The sequence below is a fragment of the Orycteropus afer genome, unplaced genomic scaffold (genome assembly GCF_000298275.1).
Source record: "Orycteropus afer afer isolate SDZICR_OR568_19922 unplaced genomic scaffold, OryAfe1.0 scaffold00175, whole genome shotgun sequence".
Taxonomy (NCBI): Eukaryota; Metazoa; Chordata; class Mammalia; order Tubulidentata; family Orycteropodidae; genus Orycteropus; species Orycteropus afer.
Window position 1 is genome coordinate 3,896,565 of NW_006921762.1, and position 10,456 is coordinate 3,907,020.

Genomic DNA, 10,456 nt, shown 5'->3' on the forward strand with positions numbered 1-10,456 from the left:
GTACCCACAAAGAAACTTAATAGACCTTTTTCCCAAATAAAAAAGAAGAAAATCATAAAGACTTAGTAAGCATAAAACCAACAGAATGAAGGAAATGAAAAGAATTCCATAAACAAAAGGACTCAGCACAGAGAAGTATATGGAACAACAACAACAACAACAAAAAATCAGCACCACACATGCACACAAAAGCACAAGAAAATGACAGCAGTAAACATATACTTATCAATAATTGTACTGAATGTAAATGGATTAAATGCACCAGTGTAGAGATGTGGCATAAGTGATCTATCAAACGTAACTGAAAATTCACAACAGCAGAAGATAAACTAGGAAAGAGATCCCAGATGAGAAAAGCACTATTAAAGAACAACAAAGTAGGAGGTTTCATACTCCCTGATCTCAAAACCTATTATACAGCCACAGTAGTCAAAATATCCTGGTATTGGTACAATGACAGACACATAGACCAAATGGAACAGAATTGAGAACCCAGAAGTAAATCCATCCACCTCCAGATAAATGATCTTTGACAAAGGGAAGAGATAGTCTCTTTAATAAACGGTGCTGCCAAAACTGGATATCTGCAGAAAAATGAAACCAGATCCATATCTCTCACCATATACAAAAAATAACTCAGGTTGGAGCAAAGGTTATAAATGTAAAACCCAAGACTATAAAGATCATCAAAGAAAAAATAGGGACAAACTTAGAGACTCTAATTTATGGCATAAATATACTATCAAACATAAGTAAAAACACACAGACAGCAGAAGACAAACTGGATGACTGAGACCTCTTGAAAAGGAAGTACTTAGGCTCATCAAACTACTTCTCCAAAAGAATAAAAAGAGAGCTTACAGATTTGGAAAAAAAAATTGGCAATGACTTTTTGGACAAGGGACTGATCTCTAAAATTTATAGAAAACTTCCCATACCTCAACAACAACATACAAACTGTCTAATAAAAAAGTTGGCAAAGGACGTGAACAGACACTTCACCAAAAAAATTCAAGTGGCTAATCGATACATGATGAAATGCTCACAATTTTAGTTGTTAGAAAGATGCAAATCAAAACAACAATGAGATATCATCTCTAGTAATTATAGCAATGATAAAAAAAAACAGAAAACAGCGAAGGTTGTCAAGGCTTTGGGGAGATTGAAACGTTCATATGTTGCTGATGGAATTGTAAAATGGTACAACCACTGTGGAAAAGAGAATGGCATTTCCTTAAAAAGTTTAAAATAGAAATACCATATGATCTAGCATATCTCACTACTATGTATATGTTTTGATTACCTAGTGCTGCTCTGACAGGAATATACTGCAAATGGAATGACTTGAACAAACAAGAGTTTATTGTCTTATAATTTTGAAGGCTTTAAGTTCGAGTTGAAAGTGCCTGGCTCTAGGGGCTGGGTGAAAACCCCTTAACCTTGGGCTTCAGCTCTGCCTCTTTCTCCTGGTCCACTGAAGCTAGAGGCTTTTCTTCACTCAGACAGCTACTGGCTGCTGAGGCTGACAAGCCCAAGGTCGGCGAGTGAAAAGGCACAGTTCTAATGTTATTAAACAACACAGCAGGCCAAGATCAGCAGAGCATGGCAGGCTGCTGATCAACGATTCAGCTACATGCAGGGTTCAAGGGTGCCATAAGCTAGAGATCATTCTCAAAGCTGCTTCTTATATATGGGAAGCAGACCACATTCCTAAAGCAGCTACTCAACTGCTTGTGGTAGATCCCACCATGGAGTTGATTGCCAGTCTCATCATGGGGAATAACTACCACCAGCTGCCCAGTCACTTAACCAGGCCCAGCCAAGTTGACACACAAACCTAACTACCACAGTACATATTTTAGAGGAATAGGAGTCATGACATGAATAAATATTTACATACACATGTTCATCTCAGCGTTATTCACAATAGCAGAAAGATGGAAACAACTTTAGTGCCCATCAACAAATGAATAGATAAACAAACTATGGAATATTATGCAATGTTAAAGAATAGTGATGAATACTCAGAACATCTCACAAAATGGATGAACCTGGAGGACATTATGCGAGTGATGTAAGTCAATATGTGAGTGATATAAGTCAATTGACTTATATTGTATGAGATCAGAATTATGAAAAGTCAAGAAAAGGTTTACACATGGAAAAACATATTCTTTGATGGTTACCAGGGATGGGAGGGGTAGAGAGGGAAAATCACTAACTAGATAGTAGATATGTATTAACTTGGTTTAAGGAAAAGGCAGTACACAATAAGGAGAATGTGATGGTTAAGGTTGTATGCCAACTTGGCTGGGCCATGATTCTTAGTCGTTTGGCAGCTGAGATGTAGTTTTGCAATTATACAATGATGTGATCACTTCTATGATTAGATCTTTTATGAGCAGACAATCGGTTGAAAGGGAGTTTCCTTGGTGATGTGGCCTATATCCAATACATATGCACATTTTGGCAAAGCTCTCTGACTTTGCTCACTCTGGATCCTGCATCTGGCTTGTTATCTTCTGACCTCTGGTTTTTAGAACTTCAGCCAGTGGCCTGCTGTATTGCCTGTTAATTTTGGGATTTGTTAGCCTCTGTAGCCCATGAGCCAGCAGCCTGCCATCTGACCTGCTCATCTCAGGTTCGTTAGCCCCTGCAGCTATGTGAGTCAGGAGAAGCCTCCAGCCTGTCATCTGATCCATGGACTTGGGACTTGACAGCCTCGTAACTTCATGAGCCATCTCTTCCTATGTATACATGCATCTGTATGCTTCACTAGTTTTTCTTCTTTAAAGAATCCAGCCTAAGACAAGGGAAGTAAGCACGACACAACCAAGACAAAAGAAGACACTGGGAAGTACACAGGAGTAAAAGGCAACAACAGTAAATACTATTACATACACAATCCTGCAATAATAATTTATGAATAGATGCGCAGGGAGATATGTAAGATGAACAAGTATAGGATAGCATATAGGAGTATACCCATGAGTGTATTATATAGGTTTGGTAGAGGATATTTCTGCATATGTATTTGTGTGTTCTGCAAATATATCCAGGTGCATAGTAGAGTATGCAGGGGGCAAAGTTATGGAAATGTTTTAACCATGACCAAACATCTTGAGGGGGACTGAGTCACTGGGCTTTAGGGTTTAGGACCATAGTCTCAGGGGACATCTAGCTCAATTGGCATAACATACTCCATTGAGACAGTGTTCTACATCCTACTTTGGTGAGTGGCCACTGGGGTCTTAAAGCTTGCATATGGCTGTCTCTTCCTGTCCAGAGCAAAGAAGAGTGAAGAAAACCACAGGCTCAAGGAATCAGTTAGTCCAAAGGGACTAATGGACCACATGAACCACAGCCTTCCCTAGCCTAAGAGCAGAACTCGATGGTGGCTGGCTACTGCTACTGACCTCTCTGTTTGGGATCACAGTAGAAGGTCCTGGACAGAGTGGAAGAAAAATAGTAGAACAAAATTCAGATTCATAAAAAATCAGACTTACTGCTCTGATAGAGATTGGTGGGACCCCTGAGACTGTGGCCCTTAGATACTCTTCAAACCTGGAAATGTCCTACCTCCAGGGATCATCTTTCAGCCAAATAACAGACAGGCTTATAGAGTGTATAAGACCAAAAGAGCAACATTTGCTCCAAAACAAAGTTCAGAAGACAGGAAGTGGCAGGAAAGATGGGCAATGGAAACAGGGAACTCAGGGAGGAAGTGAAAGAGTGCTGTTACATTGAGGAAATTGCAACTAATGTCAGGAAACAAAATATATACAAATTCTTGAATAGAACTAATTTGCTCTATAAACTTTCACCCAAACAATCTATCAAACATAAAATAGTACTTATGAAAATTGTGTCATTCACTGTGCAAGTTTCTGTGTGTTCATGTTTTTAGCAAGCATTTACTAAATGCCTGTGAGGCTAGCATGGTTGTAGATTTAATTGGTTGTCCCAGCCCTCTGGACATTTATTAAGTAGGGGGTGAATGAGCTATAGAAGGAGCCCTAGTGGTGTAGTGGTTAGGCACTGGCTGCCAACTGAAAGGTCAGCTGTTTGAACCCACCAGCCACTTCATGGGAGATTGATGTGGCAGTCTGCTTCCATAAAGAGTACAACCTTGAAAACCCTTTGGGACAGTTCTACCCTGTCCATATGGTCTGTGTGGTCACTATGAATCAGAATCGACTTTATGGCAGTGAGTTTGGATGGGCTGAGCTATAGACACATTCAACACTTAGATAACAATATCAGAAAGACTATGAATAAGAGTTAAAATTGGCAGAGCAGGCAGTATATGCTATAGGGTGGCCCGAGAACGTGAAATCAGAGTGTATTAGGATTGAGTTGGGCCTTGAAGAATGGGTGGGATTTGAATACCAATACAAAAGGAAAGGATGAGCAAAATCTTAGAGCTGGGAACTTAAGGGGCAAGTTGGGGGACAGTGATGGCCTGACTGGGGCAGTGCATCACAGTTTGCACAGGTAGGCTGTACATGGGCTCTACAGTCAGTCTGCCTGAGCTTAAGTACTTGTGTCTCCACTTGCAGTCTATGAGTCCTTGATCAAGGTACTTAAATTCTGTATGTCTCAGTTTCCTTTTTGAAAAGAAAGATAGTAATAATTCCCACCTGTTGGAGTTGTTGTGAGAATTAAATATGATGACATGAGGCACTTAGCACAATATGTATATATGGTCAGTGCTTGAAAAGTACCGCAGTTATTACAACTGCTAGATTACATACCCTTAATGCCAGGCTAAAGAGTTTTCACTTAATTCTGTAGCCATTGGGAGGCACTGAAAGTTTTTATGTAGAAAAGGAAGAGGATGAAAATCATTTTCAGGAAGATTCATCTGGTAGCAATAAGGAGCTTGCTCATTAGCAGAATGAGAAGGGGATTGGGAGAATGATTGGAAATAAGAAAATTGAGGGAAAGAAGCACATTCAGGAAGAAAGATGTGAGTTGTATTTTGTAGATTAGTTTATAGTTGATTGTCCACTGTACTAAATGCTTTTTTTTTTTTTTAGGAGTAATCTTTCAAGATGTCAATATCTTCAGTTTTATGATTAGGTCTAAAAGTAAAAAAATAAAGCAAATAATTCTTCAATTGATCTTAGGTACAATTCACATTCTATAATTTGAAATCCATTTTGAATGACTTCTGGTATTTAAAAGTCACAGACCTTGAACAAATTTTGCTGTAACTTTTCTGAAAAGAATTTGAGTGTTACTGGTTTGGAGTTTCAGTGGGGGTTTCTTTCCCCATAGTATCTGTTTAGTTTGGGGGTCTTAGGTTCTTGGAGGAATTATATCTAAATTGTCATGAAGAAGACTATAAATAGTAACAGCATATTTTCCAGATTGGTGCTGGAATGAGGAGTGTTGGAATGTCATGGTAGTGTCTTTATGGAATATCAAAATCACAAACCACTCAACGGAAAATTTAACATTTGTTTAATTCAGACTTAGTGATTACAGTTAGGATCCCCCTGATGAGGTTTAAGGAGTTGAGGACTCTGCTTCAAAGAGTTTCGTCCATACTGCTAAAAATTGTATTTTTGAGCTATTAGAGATGGATTTCAGGAGCTCTGGTAGCATAGTGGCTAAAGCACTTGACTGCTAACCAGAAGGCTGGTGGTTCAAACCCACCAGCCACTCCTCAGAAGGAAGGTTGGGCAATCCTACTTCTGTAGTGATAATGCCTCAGAAACCCAAGGAGGGGTGGCTATGAGTCGGGGCCGACTCGACGGCACGTAACAACAACAACAACAGAGATGGATTTCGTTGGATTTTAGAGGCTTGGAACTTTTTTTTTTTTTTAAGTCTTCAAGAGTCCCCCATTAAAAGAAATGTACATGTATCCTCTTAGAAGAATTAGTTGACAATTAGCTCAGAACTCTGAAGGGATTGAATGGAACTTTTATGGAAAAGTGGGGGTGAAATTTTGCTAAGAGAGGGTCAAAGTATGGAGGAGGGTGTAGAAAGTGGAACCAGAAATAAACTTTTAATAATCCATAATTGCCCAAGGCAGGCACTATTTCCATTACTTATAAAAACTGTATATTTATTTACTATGATTTTAATGATGGTTTAAAAGTTTTTACCTCTCTGATACTCTGTTTCCTTATAGATACAACATGTTTTTCTGGGGTTTTTGGGATATTTTTAATTAGCTCTCTGTCCTACTTTCAGACCACTCTCCCAGTTTTTATTTGGAAAATATGGTAACTATACTTTTCTAAACTGATGTGACTGATCTACAAAAGCTTGACATTTTAAAAATATGATACCTAATTCACCATTTATTGCACTGAAAACTGAAAGATTGATGCTTTATTTTATTTCATTATTATTTACTCTATTTCCTAATATTTTCATGTGATGTTTGCAGACTGAGATGGGGAATTAAAAGGCTCTGTGTGGCCATAACATTTGCTCAGGAAAATTCACAAATATTATTTAAATCAGAGATTTATTAAAACAATAAACTAAGTTTCTATTCTACAGGTTGGTTAATGCTTAGTCTAACATATTAAAAGGAAGAAAATAAACATGTAGCAGTGATAGTATGCAATCTTTTCCCCAATACTTTAGTAAGTATGGATTCCTTTTCAGCTGGATGGAAATAACATTTCAACCCAGACTTCTTTGGAGAATTTCAGTAAAGAATGTGGCAAAAGTTACAAGCCCGCCAAAAAATTCTTTTCACCCTTGGAGAATCCTCACAGTAGATTTCTTTTGTAACCGTCAAACTGGATTGAACTACATTTGTGTATGCATGTGTTTAGTATCTTTTGGCTCCTTCCCTTCCACTCCTCTTCTTCTTTAATTTGCGGTGCTTAGCTTTCTTAGAGAGAGGATGATGGGACACCTGCTTCAGGTACTTTGTCATCATTGATGTGGCCAGCAGTCTGCAGAGTAGTTGGTCAATGTCATAGATGGACAGGCTTTCTAGATCATTACCAGATGTTTCTAAGGAGGCTTGTTTTTTCAACTAAAGGGGGAAAAGTGAATGACATTATAGACTTTTCTTTCTATAATCAATAAAACACCAAACTCACTGCCATCGAGTTGGATCTGACTCATAGCGACCTCACCTTGGGTTTCTGAGGCGGTATCACTACAGAAATAGTTGCCCAATTTTCCTTCTGAGGAGTGGCTTGTGGGTTTGAACCACCAGCCTTCTGGTTAGCAGTCATATGCCTTAGGCAGTATACCACCAGAGCTCCCTTTTTTTTTTTCTATAGTTCAAATTAAATTTGTTTTCTGGATCTATAAACTTAAACTCTATTAAAATGCTCTAAACATCAATTATTTTTACAAGAGAAAGGTTATTATAGAAGAAAGATGAAAAGTACAGAAGATACCTTCTTCTGAGTATGTCCCAAATAAGATTATAGTGACCATCACCACCATCAGCAAACATTTAATTGGTACTTTCTAAGGGTAGAGTACTTTGCTGGGAGGAATTATTTGAATATTAGCAAAATATATTACCATACTAAACAGCCTCAAAGTACACTAATACAATAAGGTTACAATCATTTTAAGAATAGGAAAACATAAATATCTAATTGCTCTTTATGTCTGTAAGTTTTCAAGATTGCTACAAACTTTGGTTCCATCTATTGGCAAAGATGAGAAATTAGTTTATGGCTCCATTTCCTAAATAGTTATAACATTAGAAATTCGTTTACAGTCCATTTAAAAAATGCATGCTAAATTTGCTTTCTTAGATCTGGAACAGATCTAAGAAAGATTTTTTTTGTTCCAGGTTCTTCATTTTATGGATGAGGAAGCTGAGAAAGATCAAATGACTCTAAGGGCAAAGACAGATAACTCTGTATCTGTCCCTTCTACTCATTTCAGCTCATTACTTTCTTGATGTATTTAATGACTTGAAATAGATGGATTGGGCTAGATGATTTAAGGACTTTCTAATTCAGTGCACATTTGTTGAGCATCTAGTATATGCAAGGCTCTATGCTAGATTCTGGGGATCAGTGGGGAGTCAGGGAAGATTGAGATGAGTAAGACATGGTACCTGCCCTTAAAGAAATTGATGATCTTATGTCTTAAACTTTCGTAGATTCTGTAACTGTTAATATTCACATCACTAATTCACCTTTTTTGTGTGTTTCTTCCATTTCATCCACAGGTAATGCACAGATAAAACAGACAGGATTAAAATGAGAGCTTGAACTAAAATATAAAACAGATGTAAACAACCTTGAAATATATCCATGTTGGCAAAATTGCAGCATAATTTGTTCAGAGGGTAGGGTAGGCAGTGAGATGGAGAAGGCTTAACTTTCAGATAATGCACTTCTTCTGGAAAAATCTCCCACCCAACCTTTGTCCAGATAGTTCCGTCACAAATGCAGAAGCTCTCTCTGAAGAAGCCGATAAACAGCAGAGGAAAAATCAGAGATAGTCTTTGAATGGACATTTTTCTTTCTTAGTTGGAATAAAAAGCTATAGCCAAAAATTGCTTCAGTCATGGCATTTCAGATAATCTTGCTATTCAGCAAAATATGCATAGCAAAATATGCACTAGTGACCATTGTAACATCATCAGTCATACTGATTCAGGAATAAGTTCAGTGACATCATAAAGAACCACATTGGAACTAAATGATGTCACCTAGTCAGTTACCTTGGATTTTTCATGGGTGCTTTTTGTTGCTTTTTGCCAGAATGGTTTGAACTTGTTCAATTTGTGAAGGAATAAAGACATTACTAATATTTTACCAGCTCATACATTCAAACTGTAATCATATTAATAGAATTTGGTGGAAACAGTTTACCCACATCCCTTCAACCCCTCTTCTGAAGTATGGCAGCTTTATATATGCTTCCAAACTAGCTGTATCATTTTCACACATCCTAACATCTGCTTCTTCACTTTTCTCACTGTGAAATGCCTTTCCTTTCAAAGAATTCAACAAGCATTGAATGCCTCGCTCCATTTTGATATGTGTTCCTTTGGTGCTATCAGGTACTGAGAGAAAGTATCATGGTATATGATAAAAAAAAATGAGAATCTTTTTGACTTGACTTTAAGGAGAATCTTGACTTTAAGGAGCTTACAGTCTAGAGGTAAAAGCAAAAAATAAGATAAAAATAATAAGATAGACTGAAAAGTGAGCTAAATCAAATTACAATTATGTAATAGTTCATAGAGGAATGAGTTCTACCTTGGAGGAACTAGGAAGTTTCAGGGAGGAAATATGTATGAGCTGGGTCTTGAAAAGTGAGTAGAATTTTGGTAAGTGGCACATGTGGAGAGGGCATTTTATAAAGTTGAATACACAGAATGAGCTGTGTAAATATTCCTAAAACAAATACTAATTGAGCACGTATAATGTGATAAATATTATTCTAGGAGCTGGGGATAAAAAAATGGCCACAAAACAGAATCTTTACCTTCATGGAACTTACTTTCTACTATGGAGTACACAGACGATAATGATATCTATCTAAATCTGTGTTTATCTATGGAGTACTGTGGAGAAAAAGTAGAGTGAGAAGTAGATTAGAAAGTTGGCAGCTAGTGAGTGAGTGAATGTGAGTGTTATTTTTTAGAGGACAATAACGAAAGGCCTCTGTGATAAGATGATGCTTGGGCACAGACCTGAAGGAACTGAGGAGTGAGCCCTGTTAATATCTGGGAGTAGAGGGAACAGGAAGTGAATAAAGGGTAGAATCTCTGGATGAGCATTAGAGGGGATGGACTTGCAAAGATAGTTTATCACTCGATTGATCTCGAAGTGCCCTGTACTTTATTCAGAAGGAAACAAGGGTCATTTATAGAGTTTTGAAAAGAGGAGTGACATAATAATCATTAAGTGCTTTACTCTGTGCCAGGTAAGCTACTTGCATGAATTATATTGCATTTTAATTTAACTAATTCTCACAATCCTATGTGGATTGTACTATTCTACCCCCATTTTACAGATAAAGAAAGTGAGGTTACATTGATTAAATAATTTAAGGTATGGTAGAATTAAAGGTTTCAGCAGAGCTTCCTGGCTTAGACAGACTTGGAAGAAGGAAGAGGCCATCCACTTCTCAAAGAATTGGGTGAATGAAAACCTTATGAATAGCAGTGAAACACTGTCTGATATATTACTGAAAAACTTTATGAACAGCCCTGAAACATTGTCCAATATAGTGCTGCAAGATGAGCCCATCATGTCAGAAGGCACTCAAAATTTGACTGGGGAAGACCTGACTCCTCACAGTAGACACAACCTTAACAATATGGATAGAATAAAACTTTTGGGACTTCCATTGGATGATGTGACTCCACTCAAAATGAGCAGAAACAGATGGAAATATCCATTAATAATTGGAACATGGAATGTATGAAGTATGAATCTAGGAAAATTGGAAGTTGTCAAAAATGAAATGGAATGCATAAAGATCAATATCCTAGGCATTG

General features: G+C 37.5%; 2 protein-coding genes across 2 annotated transcripts in view; one reads left to right on the forward strand and one right to left on the reverse strand.

Moving 5' to 3' along the window:
• ANKRD45 (ankyrin repeat domain 45) overlaps nt 1-10,456 on the forward strand; it is a 66,783-nt gene that overhangs the window by 16,158 nt on the left and 40,169 nt on the right. The window lies entirely within an intron of this gene.
• TEX50 (testis expressed 50) lies at nt 6,797-8,461 on the reverse strand. Its single transcript, XM_007947107.1, has 2 exons — nt 8,138-8,461; nt 6,797-7,006 (listed from the first exon to the last, which is right to left on the reverse strand). The coding sequence occupies exons 1-2, from the start codon at nt 8,459-8,461 to the stop codon at nt 6,797-6,799; spliced, it is 534 nt and encodes a 177-aa protein (XP_007945298.1).

Excerpts from the sequence above, each read along its gene's own strand:
- TEX50 (XM_007947107.1), bottom strand. The coding sequence starts at position 8,461 with ATGTCCATTCAAAGACTATCTCTGATTTTTCCTCTGCTGTTTATCGGC. Across the intron at positions 7,007-8,137 it reads GGAAGAAACACACAAAAAAG|TTGAAAAAACAAGCCTCCTT; the intron begins GTGAATTAGTGA and ends TTCCCCCTTTAG.